The following is a 23216-nucleotide window of genomic DNA, read 5'->3' on the forward strand; positions in this document are numbered from 1 at the left end:
ATGTGTTGCTGTGCTGGTGGGGGAGGGGTCCCCAGGACACAAGTCACCCTGGTCTGGCTTAGAAACCAGGGTGCTGTGAGCTGAAAGGCCCATCTATTGCAGTCAATTCACCCAAACATGTTAACAAGCAAAAGAGCCAACACAAAAAGCAGCAGTTACAGCCTGGCCCCCTCTCCCACTGGACAGCTGTTTTATCACCTGCAGCTGCAGTCATTTGGGGTGGCCTGCTGTGTGCTGCCGCCCTGGAAGCCCTGTTGACTTCCTCTGCAGTGCATCTTGCTGTGTCAAAGCTGCCCGGTCCCACTCACAGCCCAGGTGGGCAGGCATTGGCAGGTCTTTGAAACTCAGGCCGTTTTTAGTGGCTCCTGTGAAATCTACCCCTTCCTTCATATTAGCTCTGGAGGATGACCTGCTGCCAAGGTATGTGAATGCTCTTTCTTGGACCCAGCTTACAAGTTCTGGCTCCTGAGTGCCTCAGACACTCCAATCTGGGAGTGACAAATAAGTCACAAATGTCTAGGGGCCTTGGTCTCATCATTCGGTGCAGAGCAAAGATAGCAAGCAAGCTTCACATGATTAGAAGTGCAAGCTGCTCCCAACCTTCTTGACCTGCCCGCTCCAACTGAGACTATCAGACATGAGTTTACCAGGGAAATCACTGTGAATTTAAGAGAACAGCCTCTACAGTCCCTCTGGCCTCTGTCTCCCCTCTCCAGCCCAACTATACACTGCTTGCCATAAGTGTCCTGAAGGCCCAGCTCTGATAACACTCCTCATGTTTTAACTAATAACTCTGCTATGTCCATAGACAGGAGTGCTAACTTCTTGGCCAAACACGGCTCTTCACAGTCTGGTGACAACTGACTCATCCAGGACACAGACAAAAGTTCTTCCAGCTGTGCCTGGGCCATGTACACCTTTGTGTTTCTACCTCTACCTGTGTGGCTTCCTCCACTTCTGTGACCCTGGTATGCCAGAGCTGCAGCTCTTCTCCAAGGCCTACCCTGCACTCCAGCCCAAGATGGGGGCCCCGCACCCTCGCTTTGGCACTCAGCCACAGAAGGAGTGCTCACAATATCCTGTGACACAGGCCTCGCTGCCTTAGGTACTTCTACCTGAGTGGAGGTAATATGGTTTCCATAAAGTTTCCCTGTAGAGGAAATTTCAGATCTTCACTCTCTTTCCCATCCTTCTACAGCGGTGGTTCTCAATAGGGAGACAAATGTCCCTAGGGATATTTACAATATCTGGAGACATTTTTGGTTATTATGACTGGTGGAGGGAGGTGCCCCCACAACAAAGAATTATCCAGTCCCCAAAGTCAAAATGCTAAGGCTGAGAAACCTTGTATTAGTAATTTACAAGTAGCGAAACTGACTCAACCGTTTCCGTTCTATCGGTGATGCCAGCAAATAGCGAAATACCTAACATAAGTGCTGAAGACAGGAGAAAGGTTTACTCAGGACCCGAATGACCATAAATTGACAAAATCAAAGGGAGTCACTCTTGCTTTGGGTTCACCCAGAAATATACTAGATGGCAGTCTGGCAGTCCTCAGATACTCTGGAGTAGCAAGAGACGTGGCACTCATTGCTCTCTATTACTAACCTCCAATTACTGTCGAACGCGGGCCTCCCTGCTCATACAGCAGACACAGCCCTGAGCACCTCCCCGTCTGGCCCTGTGCTGGCACTAGGGATGCAAAGAAATGATAAAGTGGCTGTTCTTAAGGAGCTCCTACTCTAGTGGGGACACACAGTACTAAACAAACCATTACGGATCTTCATACTTGAATAGGCTGATATAACTTCCATTTTCCTTTAAAAATCCTTCTGGGAAGGAAGAAAATAAAGTAGAAAATAAAGCAGTGGAGCTACACTCCTGATTAAAATCTATATTGCTATGGCAGCCCCTCTGAGACGAGATCAGCTCCTGGGTTTGCACCAGCTGGGCTTGTGGAGCTTGTAAATAATTAAAAGGTAATTGGAAGGGGAGACCAAAGTATTAAGTGGATTTCTCCCTCTCAGGGCAACCAGGGTGTTTCACTGCTGCCAATTACATTATCTTTCAGGATTATATTCTTTTTCACTGACACATGCAGCTCTAGATAACAGGTGAAGGCGTAAACTAATTTAGGGCTGCTTAGACTGCTTTGATATGCTTGGAGATGGGGAGACACTGAGCCTCAAAACTTTCAATTGTTTTTATGAGTAAACCAGCAGTAATAGAGATACTACTAAGAAGGCAATATGGCTTCGGAAGGTAAAGGAGGGAGAAGGAGGTGGAGAGGAATGAGGGTGGTGGGGTGAAAAGAGGGAGGGAGAGAAAAGTTTACTCAGAATATTTAGCTGCTAGGGCTGCCAGTATAGCTCAGCCTACGATAAGAGAAGTATTTCATTGCCAGGTCTCACTCAACCAAGGAGCTGACACAGAAACCAAGGGATTGCATGATTAGACATGGGGAAGAGGCTGGTGGAACAGCTCTCTCCCATGGCTTTGTCCTGTGGGTGATGAAGGTGGAGCTATACAGGATGCTGAGGACCTTCTCCTAGGGAGGCTGGCATTCTGGCCATGCTTCCTGAGGGCTGACCTGGCTGGTGAACCCATTGCTATGACAATCTATAAAGCCAGGAAGTTGAGTCACTGTGCTCAAGACTCTGTCACACCGCGGTCCAAAGTGAAGATGGTTGAGGGTGGGTGATGGGGAGCGAGGAGAGGAGAGAAGTTTGAAGGTGCATTATAAAGTAGATGTCCATGTACCCTACAGTTAAACTGCAGGAATGCCAACTAAGCCAGTGGATGCAAAAATCAAAGAATTGATGGATAAGAAAAAAAAGAGTTAGCTTTCCTTTTCATGGGTCATTTCAGACTCTCCCAACAAATCCTGAGGGGCCTATATTCTTTCATTAGCCTTTCTTAGTCTCTATAAGGCGAGATGCAGCAACAGGAAGCTGCACATACTGGTTTAAGTGATGCCCAGAGAAGCTGTAAGGCTAAGAAAAAAGTATATTTGAATTTGAAATGACTCCAGAGACCAGTTAATCAGAAGAGTGTGAAAAATAAGGCAAAATCCAATTGGGATGATTGTTCCGTTTATTTTTTTGCCAAGGCCCTCTCTGCTCTCTTAAATCTGGGTGTCAATTGTTCAGCTAAGTTTGAAACCAATCAGCAGTAAATGTGTCTTATCTTCATGGGCTAAGACGCTGGTACTCTGTGGGGAAGAGTTAAGTTGAAGTGTGACTTGTACACAGTAAACACTCAATAAATATTCACAGAATTGAAACGAGTAGACTACACACTCACCCCTCTTCTGCATAAAAATGAAGAGGTCATCCAAGAACTCTTTTCTTTCCGGATCACCGTCTAGTTCATACAGCTGCAATTCCGATCCCCCCAGAAAAAAAAAGAAAAAAGAAAAAAGAAAAATTCCATCTTATGCAGGAAGTCTTACACCAGAGATACACAACCATCTGAATGACTACAAATGTGACTCATAGGCCTATTGCCCTACTCCTTGGGTATTAGATACAACAACTCACCACAGAACTGCCCCTTTCATTATCACAAAAGAAACTATTACAGACCTTGGCAAAATCTCGAGAGATCTCTCTTCCCCGGCCTCCATCTGCATCATCACTCCAGGCCAAACCACCATTCTAAAGGGAAACAAAGCAGAGAGTTCAGAAGGGAATAAGAAAAGTATGCTAGAGAGCAAGGCAATCATTTAGGGGGAAGATGAAGACCCTTAGCAATTGTGCTATCTGGCTCACACTATAAAACTACTCAGGTACTATCCCTGCCACCCTTATAGGGACAGCTTGTTTTTTCTGTTTTCAATTATGGTTCCCAAATGAGAGGGAGTCAGGTGGAACAATCACCTCCATTTGCTGGAGGTAAGTGGGTACTACTTATATCTGATAATCCTGGAAGAAAAAGATACAAAGGCCCAATTTTCTGAGAACCTGCTCATCCATAGCTAATCTTCTGGAAGCCACCACTCTGAGATGTACCACTATTCTGCAGGTTCTGTATAGCATATGTATTTGTATGTTTTATGGTATGTTTGTATATTATATAGTGAGGCCAGCTAGCCTGGCTTTCCATATAATGCTCTGAGTGGGGGATAGAGGCTCAAAAGGAGGAGGACACAGATCCCAAAGTTGTGGTCTCTGAGCCAAGCCTCACCACTGGAAGCCCTAAGTCTAGGGATTAGAACTCCCTAGTATCTCCCCAGGGCCTAAGATTATTCCCAAGGTACAGAGACTGTGCAACTAAGCTGAAATTCATTTTCATTGGAAAAATAATGAAAACCCAATCCAAATTTAACTGATTAGGTTAAACCAATACCAGTCAATTGGAGGGAGGAAATGGTAAACATAAATATGCCTTTGTTATGTTCTTGAAATCTGCTTTTCACCTTTATTCGGTTGGGTAACTCTTATTCCTCAAATCAGGCATCATCTTCTATAGGCAGTCTCCTCTTAATTTCTGGCTGTGCTAAGTACTCTGTAAGCAATCTCTGTACATTTTACGCTTAGAGTTTAACATATTATTTTAGAATTATCTGTATTGTAAGTTCCTTGAGAGCAAAGACGATCTTTATACCTCTAGCATATAGCACACTGCCTGGCACTTATTGGGCCCCAGTGAATGCTTGATGAACTACATTCATTGTTAAAAAGAATTAACCAGCTATTTGAACCAACTGAGCATCTCTTCAAAAATAAAAACATACAAACACATATACCATATAGGAATAAAAAAGACCATCTGCTAGTGGGGTGTATGAAATGTCATAATAGCAGTCTGCTGTTCACTCCTGCCTCACTGGTCAGTGGAAGACCCAGTGGACGGGATTGGACACATTGAGCCCATCACACTCATTTCTCTCCCAGGACCACATGTGCACGCACTCACACACAAGTACACATGCAGGCACAAACCACCCAACTGGCTAGGGTGTGCAAGAGGTTGGGGAGGGCCATCTGGGGATGGGGAGCAGAGGGGAGCAGAGGTTTCTTGGGAGGACATTCTTTGGACTGCACAGGGATCTTTATGAAACCATGCCAATAAAATGGAAGCATAATTCCAGTCTCTTCCTCTTTTTCCTTTAATGAAGCATGCCTGAAAACAGGAGGTCTTATCAGTTACATTTGGGGGCCATCCTTTGCTCCCCTTACTCAAAGTGGGCTCTGAGATGTAGACCCACTTTCTGACAGCAGCAATGTAGCACATAGGGAAGTAAGCATAACCAAGAAGTGGTACCGTCAACTGAAATGAAACAGACTACACCAAATTGTTTCCCTGCTTATCTAGTAAAAGATGTGTAAGGAAGTGCTCAGAAAATGCTATCTGACTGTTGTGCACTCATCATCTCCTCAGGAGGTTGTGGAATTCTTCCTACAGCACCTTCAGCTCAGGGAGGCCAATAACCAAATGGGTAGAACACTATTTAAAAAAAAAAAGCTCAAATTTACCCCCATATTGTAATTACAGTCAACAGAAACCTGGTGTCATCTGGTGGCAACTAGGACAATGAATAATCAGGGTGAATTATGCCTGTCAGATCAGCAAAACCAGACAGTTACAGTCCCCCTTTCAAAGGCTGCAGTAGGCTGCCCTAATGCCCAGTGATTTCATTTGAGCCAGTAATTCCTGCTGGAAAGTCAATTATCCTGGGAGACCCCATCGGCTGAAAGACATTTAACGGGGGATCATTGCTGCTTCTTATGTCAGCTGTTTACTGTGGTGGCTCAATTTCCAATTCTCTGTAGCTGGAGATCTGAAGCTGGTTCTGTTCACAGGATTCTTTATCTGTCACCAAGAGAGATGAAAACAGTTTTGTTTTGTTTTGTTTTGTTTTTTGCTAATTACAGTAACTTCCAGCACTCTGAATGCTCACTCAGAAACTATTTAACACTCAGTTAGGTGAAGAGGACAGAATCCACAACCTAGAATGGGACAGGGTTTTCCACAGCAGGAGAGGAGTGTAAAAACAGGCCAAGCCAGTACAGCCTGTGTGTGAAAATAAACACCCAAGGAGCCTTACAGGATGGGGGCTGGGGGTCAGCATGACCCCTTGGCTTTCTCCAGCTCTGCCAAACTGCCACAGAATCCCAGCAGTGGGATGGTCAGACCTGCATTAATTGTAGCCCACTAAGTGTGAACCACTTAGCTTAAAAATATGCTCAGTTATGGGATCTTAGCCTGAAATGCCCCTAGCTCAATGACCAGGAGGACAGGGAGACCTGCCAATAAAGAAGAGAAATGGGACACTAAACTCTTTGAGCAATCCCACTGTTTGACCCACTACTATTTAAAGAAAACATGGGGAAAACAGTTGCCCTGAAGTAGAGGTGCTTCCTGTTGTCCAGTTGAAAGGCAAAGAGGGTCCCTTACATAATTTAAAATATTCAGTTGGGGTTAATGGGGAAATGCCCGCTTGCTTTGCATTATTCTCTTATTGTCTTGGGGCAGTTAAACTTCGACCCCGCTTCACAGAATTTTCTGGCCAAGGTAAGAGTAATTCCTGAACCCTGCTCACCCCCTTCACAGTCCAGCTTGAATGCTGTTTCCTCTAGGAAGGCTCCATCTCTGCCCACCAGGCAGAATTAACACCTTTCTTCTTTGGGCTGTGTCAGTTGGGTTCTGGTTACTTCTGCATCTGCCTATGGCCCCAGTTTATAAGCATCCTGTCAGAAGATCCCCAGCCCCCAGCACATAGAAAGCGCTGACATATCTGCTGAAAAACAGGGACGGGCTCCCCCATGGGGCCTCCAACCCCACAATTCTGTTCTCCCCTCCTCCTTTCATTGGGAGGATTATAGGCTTCAGCAATAATTTTCTTGGTTCTTCTGAACAATTGATGCAAAACACAATTCAAGTTTGTGGGCAGGAGGTTTCTTGACCTATCAACAAGGTGTAGGTGTGACTGCTGCAAAGTTATCAGCCCAGAAATGACTTTTTCTTGGATGCTGAGTGTGGCTGAGTGAGATCCGAAAGCGGGGAAAGCGGGGAGTAGCAGAGACAAGGATGGGGAAGACATAACCAAAAAGAGCCAGCTCAGCAGTTTAAGGATCAAGAGGAGTCCCCAAGAAAAGCATTCCAGTGGAGGGTCACTGCATACAAGTCTAATGGTTAGGGGAATAGGCTCTGCTAGCCTGTGGGTAGCAGGCAGTTTTTAATAGCCCAGAATGTGTACAGGAGTCAACGGTAGCCAGAGTGGTCATTTACTGCCATTTACAACTTTCTCAGCCTCTTCTACTTGAGAACCCTCTTAACAGCTTTGATCTCACCAGGAGCTCACAGGAAACTGACAGTTTGTTCCCAAATACCCAACCAAGTCTAGCTTTGGCTACTATACCCACATTCAGCTCATTTTCCTCAGTGAAGGCACGGAGCGTTTTGCCTTTTAATCCCTCAAAAATGGTAGAGAAAGATAGGGGAGCAGGAAGCTACTATTTGTGCATCATCTGCATAGTAAAAACTGGGCCAGGAGTTTAATAAAGTATTTTCTTACTTAATTCTACAATGTGGAAGTAAGTGATTTTAGAGATGGGAAAACAATGGTTCAAAGAGCTCAAGTTAATTTGCCCAGCCAGGGTCTCAGAGCTTCTAAGTGACAGAGCCAGCATTTAAACCCAGGCCTGTCTGGCTCTCTTTGTTACACCATGCTGCCTCCAGAGTTGAAAGAACAGTAGAAAGTGTTCTGGGTGGGGACATCAGGAAGGGAGAGAGGGAGGAAAAGGAGTAAGAATAAAGTCCTCTGTCCACAGAATGCCTACAATGCCAAGTCATGGCCCTGGGTGGCTCCTATCAATGGGAGATTCTTCTACTCCTTAACTCATCTCACTGGCTTCATCTGAGAAGTGCAACCAGCCAGGAAATCAATCCTCACACAACACCTGCCCAGGAAACTTACTTGGAATTAATGGAATAAGAACTGCGAACCTCTTACCACTACCTCCAAGAAACAACCTTGGGTAGGATGAGCCCCCATCTTCCTCCAGGGTATAGAGGATTAGGAGAGAGGGAGGGGAGGGAGGGAGAGAAAGAGAGAAGGGGGGGGAAGAGAGGATGAGAAAGAGAGAGGGAGGGAGAGAGAGTAGGAGGAAGGGAGGGAGAGATGCAGTCACACCTCTTGAGGAGACCAGAGAAATATGGCACCTAGCACTGTGACACGCACATAAAAGGCCTTCAAAAAATAATGAATCAAAGTCTAAGCTGACTGCTACTCAGTTAAAATAGTGCTTCCCCAACACCTCAAACCTGGAAGATCTAAAAGACAGAGGGGGAAATGGATTCACTATCTTTGAAAATCTAATAGGCTGCCTTGTGGAAGAGGAAGCAGGCGGTTTCTTTTGTTCTGTTTTTTGTTTGTTTGTTTTTTTTTCTCTAAAGCCCTAGAGGGCAGAACTAGAGTCACTAGGCAGAAGTTACCAAGAAGAAGATTTCAGGTCGATAGAAGGACTTTTCTAACAATCAGAACTGCCCAGTAATGGAGTGGGCCTTCTCAGGAGGTAGGCAGCTTCCTTTCCCTAGATGACCATCTGTCTGGAATGTCATGGTGTGGAATCCAACATAAGACAGGGCTGGACAAGGAAGGGGGCCTCTAGGGGCCTTTTCTGTCCTGAGAAGTGAAGATCTTATGCCAAATTCATTCAACAATGATTTCCTGAGAACTCATCCCAGGTAGAGCACTGTGCAAGCTGCTGAGGGGGAAAAAAAAGGCATTCACATGTAGTTGGAAAAACAAGCTGAACACAGACATCATTTAATAGAGCTAGGCAACAAGTGCCAAAACACACAGTGCCCAGGAGATGGGAGAAAGGGGGCTGGGGATCAGAGGTGGAGATGAAGCTGGTCTGGAAGAATGGGTTGAGGGGAGATTTACAGTTTAAATGAGCATGGAGTGGAGGATAAACAAGGTATGTTTTGGCAGGGAGGATCCAAGTCTGAATAGTTACAGTGGAGACAGGCTGTGAAATGCCTTGAATACCAGAAGGAAATTTAAACTCTGAACTCTGAACTGCGGAGAGGCAGCAGATGTTTACTGAACAGCAAAACAAATGATTAAATCGGCATTTTAGATTATTTTAGCAGCCCATTTTTGTTGGAAAAAATATAATATACGAGTACAAATGTATGTAGACACTTGATTAGACTGGGATTATGGGAGATTTTCACTTCAATTTTTTCCCTGATATTCATTCTTGTACAAACATTTGATCACCTGGGGTACTGTAAAAGATTCTGAGAGAAAAAGAACAAGACAGATAAGAGCCTCTGACCTCATGGAGCTTACAGTTTAATGGAGAGAGATAATTTAAAAACAACTGTTTATTTTTTCTAGATTTACTTTTGAATCATTTGTCAAGACCCATCACTTGCTCTCCCCCCACCACCTGAAGAGAGAAAATTCGGACTGCACTGAAATTATAGAATAATTTAGTGAAACTGACATCTTCACAATACTTAGTCTTTCAAGTAGCAGACCAGTATGACTTCATTTTAAAAATATTTTAGTCTACGGTCATGCCACCCTGAACATGCCCGATCTTGTCTGATCTCGGAAGCTAAGCAGGGTCGAGCTTGGTTAGTACTTGGATGGGAGACCACCTAGGAATACCAGGTGCGGCAGGCATGAAAAAATATATATTAAAAAAAATATTTTAATGCCCCTCAGTAATGATTTACAATGTCAATATATTACTTTTGTAAAAAGTATTGAAGATTTGAGACAAAGAGCCAGCACCAGGGATGGCTGTCAGTGGCTCAAACTGAGAGTCTGAGTGGGGCTGAAGTGGGGTAGGGGTAGCAAAACCAGGGAGAAATGACTGTCTTAAGAAGCAGCCAAATCAGAGAATCAAGTGGATCTGGACTGAGGGCATGAAAGAGAAAAGAAAGGATGAATCTGAATCTTATTGTGAGAAAGGTATGTTGTGAAGGAAATGGAGAGACACCGGGCAGGGAATTAAGTTAGGAAGTAAGCCTTTGAGCACTAATGAAAATGGACCACTGTCTCTGGGTGTGTGTGGGGGGTGGGGGCGGGGAGGGGTGACAAAACCAATCCCACAGTCCTAGAGGAAGCCAGGTTATGGCAGCTGGCAGCAGCAGAAGCCAAAGGCTTACTGACAACCTTCCAATAAGGAGAAAGGAAGAAATTTAACCAGTGTCTCCTGACCCAAGAAGGCTGTCTTGGGACTTTTTTTAATTGAGATTTGAAAAAAAAAAAAAAGAAAGAAAAAAAGGCAACCAGACCACGCCTCTAAGATTTTAGGAGCCAGCACTGCATTCCTTAGAGCTGTACCTCCCAAGAGACAGGAGTGCCTGACTTTAAAAGCAATTAAGTATCTAGGCTATTTTAGGATTACTCTTGGCCACCTGGAATATCTTATTAAAACACAGCTCAGATGTCCAAAGCAATTTTAGTTCCCATTCCTCACTCCTCCCCAGGGCAAGAGTTAACCCTTTCCTCAGGTTTAAAGTACAGAAGCAAAGCTAATAACTCTCCACTTGGACGCCCAGTATTCTGAAACCTTGAAGAAACTGTCCTGTCCCGCGAACACCATGCACGCTGACAACTTTGTTATAGAGATTCTTGAGTGTTCTCTGCAAGCACAGAACCATAATGTGTTTCCATTCTGTCTACTCTCTATAATCCAACAGATTCTAAACCTCAAGGTCAAAGATCTGGGCAAATTTCTAGGGCCTGAACTTCAATGTAGTAGTCTTTAGCAAAATCACTAGACCTCAAAGGGGCTGATCCCAAACTCAAGGATACCAATTAATTACTTTAAAATATAAAATGTAACTGAAGTATCTGGGCTAAATATTGCTGTTGTTAGTATTGTTTTTTTAATAAGCAATACAAAACTACGTTCTCTTTGGCTAGACCCATGGATGTGCAGGTACATTACCTGTACCACACTTGTGATTGTTCCACTGCTGGCTGGGTTGATGATGTTGTAATGTTAAAGTCCAATTCCCAGATCTCGGCAGGAAGAAAAGAAAAACATCTTTACCCTCCCCCCAGTTTTAACTAATTCCAGGAGGTAATGAAACATGCACAAGGGAGGAAAGGACAGGATTATAGGAGAATCCTAAAAGGAGAAGGGAGTCCCAAGAAGTAAAAGATACTGTTATAAGCAACACTGTTGGACTACAAAACCCTCCTGATAAGATCAGGATTACTGCTCTTAGCTAAATCGCTCAGGCCTTAGAAGCACTAGAGTTATAATTATCAGATGCACACCTTCCGCTGTCAGGTAACTTTAGCAGGAACCGGAAAGCACCTCGCCACCTCTTGCTAGCAACAAAGATCAATTCAAACTTGGTGGCTTGGAAAAAGAGCAAAGAAACACTTTTCTGATTAAGCAGTAGAAAAGGGGGAAGAGTTGGGGAGGGGAGAGAGGGTGCAGTCCTACCTTTCCATCTAGGCACACAATCACTCCATGCAATAATCAAGAAGACTGCCCAGAAATGGGGTGTTCCTACAAAAGGAGGAAGAAAAACTAAAATGCAATGTTGGTGATGACTGGTCCAGCCAAGTACACATATGAGAGCCAGCGGAAAGTCCCAGCTCTTTTTCCCTGCAAAATTTGAGTTGGCAGCACTGCTTATTCCACCCTATGAGCTATCTACCACCTGAACTTTCATAATGGTTGCTGACATACATTTACACCACAGGGCACAGGAAGTTAGAGCTGGAGAGCTGAGTGGGAGAACACCTCATCTGACAGAAGTCAGGAAACTAAGACCTGAAGAAGTCAGGAAACTTGCCCAAAGTCAATGCTTCAAACATCTTTTTTTCAAACTATGTACTTTAAATGTACAGAACACATTTTTAAAAAAATGCTATGATGAATTATTTTATAACGAAAAAAAATCCTTTCATTTTCAAGTTTGAGATTCCATAGAGCAGGTTTTCTCAGGCAGAACACAGTTAGTTGCACTTTGGGTTTAAAAGTCGGCCTCATTTACAACTTTGAGAGCCTATTCTACGGCTTCTCTCAACCGCACATGCTCAATTTTGGAGGTAATACTATGGTATATAATTCCAACTCTGATGCCAGCTGCCCCTGCCACCTCTTCCAGGCTATGAGTTTCTCTCCTACAGGGAAGGCGACTTACTCCTCTGAGAGGCTTGTGCACCTGGCACAGGGCCTGGCAGATGGTAAAAGGACTCAAATGAATGTCAGTACCTGAAGGACAAACCACAGGAATTAACTCAGGAGAATCACTGTGGCAGGCTAAGTGATCTATTTGAGAGGAAAGCACATAATTAAAAGAAGGCAGGCTTCAAATTCAAATTCATAAAAGGGATCTAGAATGAAATATAAAGCATTTCCTAAAGACAGCAGTTTAATTTTAAGGTTCAAGAGGGTTAAGAGGAATGTGCGTAAAAAAAAGAGAAGTCCATTATTTGGATGTAAATTAGTAAAGCAAGGGTTGGGACAATGGGATCTCCTACATTCCCATACTAAAAATATTAAAATGACATGACCTTCCCAGAATGTAACAAAATCAACAGTAGCAGCAACAACTAATAATGACTGAGTATTAGGTGCTACATCCTGTTCCAGTATTTTATGCCTATTAAACATTTAAACCTTAGCACAACGTTCTGAGGTAGATACTATTATTAACCCCATTTTTCAGATGAGAAAACCGAGGCACAAGAAATTGAATGACTTGCAGGAGGTTGCAAAGTGACCAAACAGTGGAGTTGAGAATCAAACGCAGGCAGTGCAGCTTCAAGTCCCTGTTTGTAACTGCCTCACGTTCTTAGTCTCCTCCTGATCTCCTAATTCTGGTCTATAAATCTACACTAAGGAAATAACTAGAAATATAGTACAATTTATAATAGTAAAATTAGAAATAGCTTAAATTTCTGCATTAAGAGAATATGTGAAGGTGCTATCCATTTGCTAGAACTAAAATAACATTGCTTTCTTAAAATGTTCGATCCCTATCTCACATCCTTCCCATGAATTAAAGACAGAATAAAGGTCTACATATAAAAATACAATTATAAAATAATAAGAATAAAAAAAAAAATCCTGTAGAGACGAGGGCCTTTTTAAAAAGTATGACGGAAACATAAAAGAAAGATCAATAGATTTAGCTACATTAAAAATTTCAACTCCTACCTGATGAAAGAACTACAAATCAAGCTGAAATATCAGTAACTACGAAAAATACTAAAACACAGAGACAAGGACCTTTGCACAAGAGCTACTACAGACCAATAAATAAAACAGCATAGAAAAATGAGGAAGGGTAACAAAAACACAACATATTGAAACAAGAATGCAGAAAAAGGAGTGTTATGAGGGAAGTGTACAGCAATAAATGCCTACATTAAAAAAGATCTCAAATATACTATCTAACTCTACACCTAAAAGAACTAGAAAAAGAATAACAAACTAAGCCCAAAGTTAGCAGAAGGGAATAATAAAGATTAGAGCGGAAATAAACAAGACAGAATAGAAAAACATCAACAAAACAGTTGTTTTTTTGAAAAGCTCAACAAAGCTAAACTAAGAAAAAAAGAAGTCTCAAATAAAATCAGAAATGGAAGAGAAGACATTACAATGATTGCCACAGAAATAAAAAGGACTTTAAGAGATTACTATGAACAATTAGATGTCAACATATTGGATAACCTAGAAGAAATGAATAAATTCCTAGAACCTGACAACCTAACCAAGGCTGGGTCATGAAAAAATAGGAAATCTGAACAGACACTTATAACTGGTAAGGAGATTGAATCAGTAATCAAAAACCTTCCAATAAAAGAAAAGCCCAGGACCAGATGGCTTCACAGGTGAATTCTATCAAACATTTCAAGAAGAATGAATATCAACCCCTCACAAATTCTGCCAAAAAACTGAGTACTTCTAAACTCATTTTCTGAGGCCAGCATTACCCTGATACCAGAGCCTGAAAAAGACACTACAAGAAAACTACACGATGAATATAGATGCAAAATACTTAATGAACTACTAGCAAACCACATTCGACAGCACATTACAAGGCGCAAACATGATGATCAAGTGGGAATTATTCCTGGGATGCAATAATGGTTCAACACACTAAAATCAATTAATGTGATACACCACATCGACAAAATGATAAAAACTATATGATTATCTCAATAGATGCAGAAAAAGTATTTGACATAATTTAGTACCCTTTCATGATTAAAAAAACTCAACAAACTAGGAATGAAAGGAAAAAAACCTCAACATTATAAAGGCAATATGTGAAAAGCCCACAGCTAACATCATACTCAATGCTGAAACACTAAAAGCCTTTTCTCTAAGATTAGGAACAAGCAAGGATGCCTACTCTCACCACTTCTATTTGACAAAGTATATGGAAGTCCTAGCTAGAGCAATTAGGCAAGAAAAAAATCAAAGGCATCAAATTGGAAAGGAAAAAGTAAAATTATCTGTTTGCGGATGACATGATCTTTTATGTAGCAAACTTTAAAGAGTCTACAAAAAACCTAGTTAGAACCCATAAACGAATTCAGGAAAGTTGTAGGATACAACATCAGCTTATGAAAATCACCTATGTTTGTATACACTAACAACGACCAGTCTGAGAAGAAAATTTAAAAAAACAATCCCATTTACAATAGCATCAAACAGAATAAAATACTTAGAAATAAACCTAATCAAGGAGGTGAAAGACCTGTAACACTGAAAACTACAAAACATTGCTGAAAGAAATTAAAGACACAGATAATGGAAAGGCATCTGTTTTATGGACTGAAAGAGTTAATATTGTTACAATGTCCACACTACCCAAAGCAATCTACAGATCCAATGCAATCCCTATTAAAATCTCAATGGCATTTTTTTAAAAGAAATAGAAGCATTGTAAAATTCATAAAGAACCACAAAGGACCATGAACAGCCAAAACAATCTTGAGAAAGATGATCAAAGCTGAGGCCTCATACTTCCTGATTTTAAAACCATATAAAACTACAGTAGTTAAAAAATATGGCACTGACATAAAGACAGACATCTAGACCGATGGAACAGAATACAGAGCCCAGAAAAAAACCGACATACAGTCAACTGATCTTTGGCAGAGTGCCAATAATACACAATGGAGAAAAGACAGTCTCTTCAACAAATGGTGTTGGTAAAACTGGATATCTCCATGCAAAAGAATGTAATTTGATCCTTATACCACACATAAACATCAACTCAAAATGGATTAAAGACCTGAAACTAAAGCTCTTGGAAGAAAACAAGGTGAAAACTTCATGACATTAGTCTTGGCAATTTCTTGATATGACACCAAAAGCACAGGCAACAAAAGCAAAAATAGACAAATGGGACGAACTCAAAAGCTTATGAATAGCAAAGGAAACAACACAGTGAAAAGGCAACCTATAGAATGGGAGAAAATATTTGCAAACCACGTATCTGATAAGGGATTAATACCTAAAAGATGTAAGAAACTCCTACAACTTAATAGCAAAAAATATATATAACCCAATTACAAAATGGGCAAAAGCCTTGAATAGATGTTTCTCCAAAGAAGACGTACGAATGGCCAACAAGTATATGTGAAAGGATGCTCAACATCACTAATCATCTGGGAAATGCAAACCAAAATCACAATGAGATATCACCTGACATATGAGGATGGCCATTATAAAAATAAAGAAACAAAATACAGAAAATAAGTGTTGGAGAGGTTGTAGAGAGATGGAATCCTTGTGCACTGCTGGTGGGAATGTAAAGTGGTACAGACCATACAGAGAACAGTATGGAAGTTTCTGAAAAAATAAAAAAATAGAACTACCATATGACTCGGCAATCCCATTTCTAGATATTTTAACAAAAAAAATTGAAATTAGGATCTTGAAGAGATATCTCTAATGCCATGTTCACTGCAGCATCACTCACAATAACCAAGATATGGAATCAACCTAAGTGTTCACTGACAAATGAATGGATAAAGAAAATGTGTATATACATACAATGGACTATTATTCAGTCATTGAAAAAGAGATCCTGCAATATGTGATAATATGAATGAACCTGGAGGGCATTACGCTAAATAATGTAAATAGTTAAACAAAAATTTAATTGTGTATATACATTAAGTGAAATAAAGCAGTCATACACAAACACTGCATGATCTCACTTATAAGTTATCTAAAATAGTCAAACTCATTGAAGCAGAAAGCAGAATGGCGGTTGCCAGAGGCTGGGGGGAGGGGGAAATGAGTTACTGTTCAATGTGTGTAAGTTTCAGTTACACAAAATCAAAAAGTTCTAGAGAGCTGCTGTACAACATTGTGCTTATAGTTTGTATGTACTATGCACTTAAAAATCTGTTAAGAGTTTATATATACCTCAGGTGTTTTTTACAATAAAAAAGGAAAAATGGGCAAAGGCTAAAAGCAGGTAAATCACAGAACAAATACAAAAGGCAAATAAACTCCTGAAAAGATAGTAATGCGATAAGCAAATTCAACCCTCAGAATAATCTACCCTACCACAGAAATAGACACACGAAGGTGTAGGATTACATAGCATCTACTAAGATAGTCTGTATTTATGCTTCTCTCTCTCTTTTTCTTTCTGTGACTGCACACTTAAATAGGTAAATATACAGAAACAGCCCTAGAAGCTGATTCATACCTAACTGCAGCCTGCTCTGGAAGGAGAAGTAGGATGGGAGGGAACCAGCAACAGGACACTACACATTTTTAAAACTATATATTTTTTACTCTGTACTTTACTGTATTATTTTCATTTTTCATGAACATCTATTCATATTACTTAATTCTCATAAGTGATTATAAAAACATTAATAAATAGATTTTTATGAACACACATGGAAGGATAGCCATAACACAGCCTAAAAAAGCTAGCTGTAGAAAATACATACAGTTCCTATTTTTGTTAAAAACAAAATATATTTGTGAAGAGAAAGAGCTCTGAAAAGGCTTAGACCAAACTGTTAACAACAATGACCCATGGAGGGTCAGGTTGACTTCACTTTTTATATTTATTTCTAAAATTATTTGAGTCAATATAACTTCTATAATGTTTTTCTAAAAAATTAAACTACTTTAAAATAAATTTTTTAATGATAAAAATGACTTACAGTCTCTTAGGTGATAAAAATTGGTCACAAAAATCAAAAAAGATGCCTGTAATAGGCATTTTTTAAAAACACAAAGAGAATATAAGAAAATGTTTACAGTTGTGCTTAAGTTATGTAGTTATGGTGATTATATTTTCTTCCTTACAAATTTTTATATTTTCCGTATTTTCTAAAATGTCTGAATTACTTTAACAATCAGAATAAATAAATCAGTACTTTTAGAGTAATGAAACCATTGAGAAAAAGATTAATCTTCCCCTGCACTATCTGGAATGCAGCAAGAGGGAGCCTGGGATGCATGGCGGCTTAAGTCAGACCGCCTAGATTCATAGTCCAGCTCTCTGACAGTGAGTACAAGCATCCCACTGCACCCTACTTTCCTCATCTGCAAAAGAAAACAAACACGTAGAGGGGGATAAATATTAGGGCCTGCCTCAAACAACTCAAAAAAATACAGCATGAACCCGGCACACGAGAGGTCAAAAAGTCTAAGCTACTAAAAATAAAAAGCAAAGAAGCAAAAAAAGAAATCATGACTGAGGATAATCTGATGTGAAGGTACTCTACCGTCTCCCTCCCTCTCCACAGAACACCTCACTTAGAAATGCTAGATAAAATTTAACACTCCACACTTCCTATACATATACTAATCTTGAAACCAAGAAAGCAAGCAGAATCCACAGAGCGAGAAACAAAAAGGAAGGAATCAGCAAGCAATGAGCAGGCGCTGAAGCTGAAGGGCTCAAGGGAGACTAGGACCCAGACAGAGTTAAGAGATGAGGGCTGAGGGCTAGGGATTTAACCACCTTTCACGAGAGAGGAGTCTAGGCTGTAGGTTCCTTGCACACCAGGAACCAGAACTGAGATAAATACATAAAGCCAGACATCCTGAAGGGACTACACTCCCATCTCCTACAAACTAGGGCCTAAAAAAATGGGCCAGCCTGGAGAAGCAAGGAACCTTGCTGTCAAGAGTCCTCATGGAAAAAGAGGGTCTTTAAGAAATGGACTCTCACGAGGGACAGAAGTAGACTCCAAATTTACATTACCCGCAACCAATGACAACCAGCTAAACTTGTAGGGCCCTAGCAAAGAAAACAAAACTCCCCTAAGGACTGCTTCCATAATACAAAGTACATGGGACTCCCATGGAAACAAATCCCAACTCAAAATGAGCTTACATCAGAAAAAAGAAAAAATAAATAAACCACAGGAGGAACTAAACCATACGGGAGAGTAACATGACATAAGGAGAATTTGCAACCTATGAATTAGAGATTATAACAGAATAATCAAAAGACATCTTTACAATAAACATGTTTAAAGAAGGACAGAATGTTGGTGGTTGCTGAAAGCTGGGTAAAGGACACAGATGGTTAATTATCATTTTCCCTTTTACATGTTTGAGATTTCCATAATAAAAAGTTTCAACAATTCCATATATAAAGTTTTTAAAAAGTTAAAGAACATCTAGTTAAAGAGCTAAAGGAACAGAAACCATGAGGTAAAAATAGGCAGAGTTTCGAAAGCCCAAATATGTATAATTAAACACAATATTAAATAAACATTTTTTAAAAACTTTATAGTAGTATTAGACAGAGCTGAAGAGAAAATTAGAAACTGGAAAACATAATGTGAAAATATTCCAGAATGCAGGAGAGTGACAAAGAAATATATAGAAAAGAAAAGATATAAAGGACAGGTTTGCAGAAGTGGCCAGCGGTGCAAGGCCCGGAAGGTGGAGACGCTGACTGCCACGGCAGCTCCTGTGGAGGCTGCGGCAGGGAAGGAAGAGGACCAGCGCAGCTAGAAAGGGAGGCTCTGCCATGAACTTACCCGGGAGGACAGCAGTGGAGGACCTGGCAGCTGCTTCCTCCTTGCCTCCCCTTGCTAATGGGACAGATTATGACATTGGCGGGGAGACATCAGATTCGTAGTTTTCCTCTTCCAGGAGTTTATTCAAGTGGTCAAGGACATGCACTTGGAAATTATACAGAGTGATGTGCTGGAGGAGGATGCTGAAGTGTATGAGCTTCTATCCAGAGGAAAGGAGAAAATCTGAAGAAATACATCAAGAGATAGACTTGATGACATTATAGTATTAACAAAAGATATACAGGAGAGATACTTTAAATGCCATAGCCCTTCAGTACTGCTGTATGGTAGTGGATATCGAGGGTTAACAATCTTATCAGCGATCAAGACTTTTTTGCCCTTAGGTCTATCAAAATTCCAGTTAAAACTTTAGTTCATTGACTGAAACACTTTATCCTCCAAAAGGAAGATAAGCTTCATGTCCTTTATCTGTTCAATACATTCCGGAACAACAAGAAATTCTGTCACCTAATGATTCTCTTTCTTCCAGTGAATCATCTGGTAGCTTTTTAAAAGAAGTAGACAAAGCCATAGAACAAAGAGTAAAATGTACACACCAAAAGAGAGAACCTTAAAAGTGGTATCTGCCTTAACAGCACAATAAATACGTTTTGAATTTGAAAATGAAAACATTCAAGGTAAGGATCTTCATTGTGGAACAGACTGGGGAACAGGGTGGTGGACAGCTGTAGTGATGATAGTAGGTATAACAACGCCATTAATTTATTTGCTGTATTATGAAGTTTTAGCTAAAGTGGATGTTAGTCACCATTCAACAGTGGATTCTTCACATCTGCATTCAGGAGTCACACCCACATCACAGCAGACAGAAGGGGAAAATGGAATAGCTCCAATTAAAGGAAATCCTTTGACAAACAAGATGATCATAAACTACAATCACGATTCACGGTCACCTGCTGTTCAACACAAAACAGCGCATTAGCTCATAATTACAACGTTAGTGATCACCTGTACATCTGGAATGTGGTGACTCAATTATATTCAGTAACCACTTCAAAGAAAGAATTTAGGGAGACTGGAGATGCTTTTGTTTTTCACCTTTTTTCTGAGCCATTTACAAATGGATTGAGTATAAAAAAATCCCTGCAGTTGATAGTTGATATTGACAATAGTAAATCCATATATGTTCTATTAGTGCTTAAAGAAAAAATGAATTTAAATATGTATCTAGAAAGTTCTTAACTTGAAAAATTCATCTTTTTTCCTAAGACTGATTATGTTTAAATTTTATTTTTAAATTATTTTTTGGTTTAAGGTTGTTAATAAGCAGAATAATGATAGCATCAGATATATGCAACTGAATAAAGTTTACTTTAAACCATCAAAATATGTAGTTGCAAAAAATTTGATTCTAAAATTATTTATGAGCACACATAGTTAATACTGAATTTTGAAAGTTTTTGAAAACAAGTTTAGCACATCTGCTATGAAAACATAAGTAGAAATGGAAGTGGGAAAATAATGTCTAGTATCTATAACAGAGGCTAAGCTATATATTAAATGTTATTTTTAAGCCCCCCAAATACTGTGTTATGGTTGGGAAGTTGCCATTTGGCCACCAGAACACTGGATTAGGTCAAGACCTAAAAGTAATCTTTGTCTCTTAAAGAACGCTACCTCTGCTTCTGTTTTTTAAGGGATTATATTTGCCTCTGATATTTGAAAGCACTTTTGTAATTCTTTTGTGAAGTGTTATACTTGTACAGATTAGCAATATTTAGAAATAATTGCATACTGTGATAAGTTATTGCTCTGGTACACATGGTAACATGCCTTAGTTACATTTAATGCCTTATAATATATGTGATACAATTTTTAGAATTAAAATTAGGCATTATTTCAGATGGTCCAATCAGATTCATAACATGAGCTATATAAATTCTTTTCCACCTTCATTTCACTATCAAGCACAAATTAGTGGGGTCAAAACAAATTTTCATTTTCTCTGAGGTCTGTTGTGGAAAATGGTTCATTAAGTAAAAGGAGAAGAGGCTTTTTGCATTAGCAAGAACAGACAAAATACTTATTGAACCCTTAACCTCTGTTTTTCAAAGAGAAAATGTCCAACTTAAACTTTTTTTCCCTGAACTAGAGCATAAAATTGAGAACAGAGGCCAAAGGTGTATGGATTGGTTGAAAGGGCTTGATAGTGCCACTTTTTAAAATCTATGGATCTGCTAGAAAGAAGCGTTTGCATACTGATTCCATCATTTAATTTTTAAAAGTATGTGTTTTTAAAAATGTAACCAAAATGATTCATTAGAAGCAAGACTTGGTGAAGTCTGAATTGCCTGTTTTATGTATAATAAAGTATGTATCTTAACATTTATTTAAAAAAAAAATACATAGAAGCTGAACGAGAAGGTTCAAATATTACTATTAGAGTAGCAGTCAAGAAAAAATAGCAGCCAAGAAGAAAACAATCCCTCCACCATCCACAAAAACAAACAAACAAACAACACTTCAGGTTGAAGAGAATGACTGAGGCCCAAGTGAAATAAATACAATTAAGACTAAACCTAAAATACTGCAGTACAAGTACAAAACGGGAGAGTCAAAAAGAAAAAAATTTAAAGCTCCAAGAGAGAAAAAGATTCACAAAGGTGACAATTAGAATGACAATAGATTTCTCAAAGCAAAAATAGTAGCTGGAGACAATGGAATTTTATCATCAAAGTGTCAAGAAAAATAATGGTCAATCTAGAATCTAAAATGAACAACAGTACAAGAGTAAGGGCAAAATAAAGACAAGGCAAAATAAAAATATGAATTTCAAAAACCTTGTTTAGACACATCAAGACTGAGTTTACTATACACAAATCTCTGCTAAAAGAGTTTTAGTAAAAAAGGAAAAGAAGCCCGAGACCAAAGAGAAAGAGTGGGATATAAGAAGTAATGGTAAAAAATGGATAAATGCCTTGAGAAGTCTAAATAAATATTGACCGCTGCAGGGGAACTAATTTTGGGGAGGAATTAAAACAAACTGGAACTAAAATACTGGCCAAATGAACTGGAAGATGGAAATGAAGAGGTGGAAGTTAAAACCAGAATTTCTAAGGTCCTAGCATTGTTTGAAACTAGAATAAAAAGTCAATAATGCAAGTTAAAAATCTAAAGTAACCAGACGTGGTTCCATAGTGTAGCAGTTAGCACATATACTTTACAAGCAGAAAGTCCTGGGTTTGCACCCCAGTGGAGCCACGGTCCATGGTCTATGGCCATGCCACCATGAATAAGCCCGATGTCTGATCTTGGAAGCTAAGCAGGGTCGGGCCTGCTTAGTACTTCGATGGGAGACCACCTAGGAAGACCAAGTGCTGTAGGCATAAATAATAATTAAAAAAAAAAAAAAGAAAAAGAAAAACTAAAGTAACCAATAAAAAAATAGAAACAGAAAGTATAACTTCTAAATTGGTAAAGTAGATAGAGAATGAATAAAGAAAACTCAATCAAATGAACAAAAGACAGGAAAGGAAAAAATAAGAAAATATGGTTAAACTGAAAATCCAAAGTTAGAGGGCACAAATAGGTCCAAATATCACCAATCCTAATAACTACATGGATTAAATTAACCTAACAAAAAGGACAGATTTTAGGTCTTTTATATGTGGACTCAAAACATAAAGATTGGAAACTGTAAGAAAAAAAAGTATTCATACTAATCAAAAGAAAGCCAGTCTCACTCTGGAATATTTTGATTTACTTCTCTCTGAAACTGATAACACAAACAAGACTTAGTAAGGATAAGGAAGATTTGAATAACAATAAGCTTGATCTAATAGACTGATATACAATCCCACATCTATAAGTAAAGAATGTACATTCTTTCCAAGCATATATGGAAATTAGAAGAAACTGATCAGAGAAACTGATCATACAAGACCATCACAAAGAAAATCATAACAAATTTCAGAAAACTGATAATCATACCAGTTCTCTATCCATAATGATTAAAACTTAATTATAAGCTATAAATTAATATTAAAAAAAGATAAACCCCACATATTTGGAATTAAAAATCACTCTTGAACCATCCACAGGTTAAAGAAGTAATCACAACTGAAATTAAGAAATGTTTACTATTAACCAATGAAAGCATTACATATCAAAACTTGTGAGATACAGCAAAAGACCTGACAAAAATCCACAGCTTCAAATGTATTTCAGAAGGTGTGTTAAA

The 23216-nt window shown here is 39.6% G+C and overlaps 1 protein-coding gene and 3 pseudogenes across 2 annotated transcripts in view; 3 read left to right on the forward strand and 1 right to left on the reverse strand.

The window, feature by feature from the left end:
- Positions 1 to 23216, reverse strand: part of ARID3B (AT-rich interaction domain 3B) — a 50772-nt gene that overhangs the window by 16728 nt on the left and 10828 nt on the right. For both annotated transcript variants that reach the window (XM_039856447.1, XM_039856448.1), the window contains exons 3-4: positions 3585 to 3656; positions 3304 to 3376 (exon numbers count right to left, since the gene is read on the reverse strand). In XM_039856447.1, coding sequence (XP_039712381.1) covers positions 3304 to 3376; positions 3585 to 3656 — 145 coding nt within the window. The remainder of the gene's footprint in view (positions 1 to 3303; positions 3377 to 3584; positions 3657 to 23216) is intronic.
- Positions 9525 to 9643, forward strand: LOC120598021 (uncharacterized; annotated as a pseudogene).
- On the forward strand, positions 19046 to 19958 carry LOC120597904 (lysM and putative peptidoglycan-binding domain-containing protein 3-like; annotated as a pseudogene).
- LOC120597979 (uncharacterized) lies at positions 22247 to 22362 on the forward strand (annotated as a pseudogene).

This window comes from Pteropus medius, unplaced genomic scaffold (genome assembly GCF_902729225.1).
Source record: "Pteropus medius unplaced genomic scaffold, Ma_sr-lr_union100, whole genome shotgun sequence".
Lineage (NCBI taxonomy): Eukaryota > Metazoa > Chordata > Mammalia > Chiroptera > Pteropodidae > Pteropus > Pteropus medius.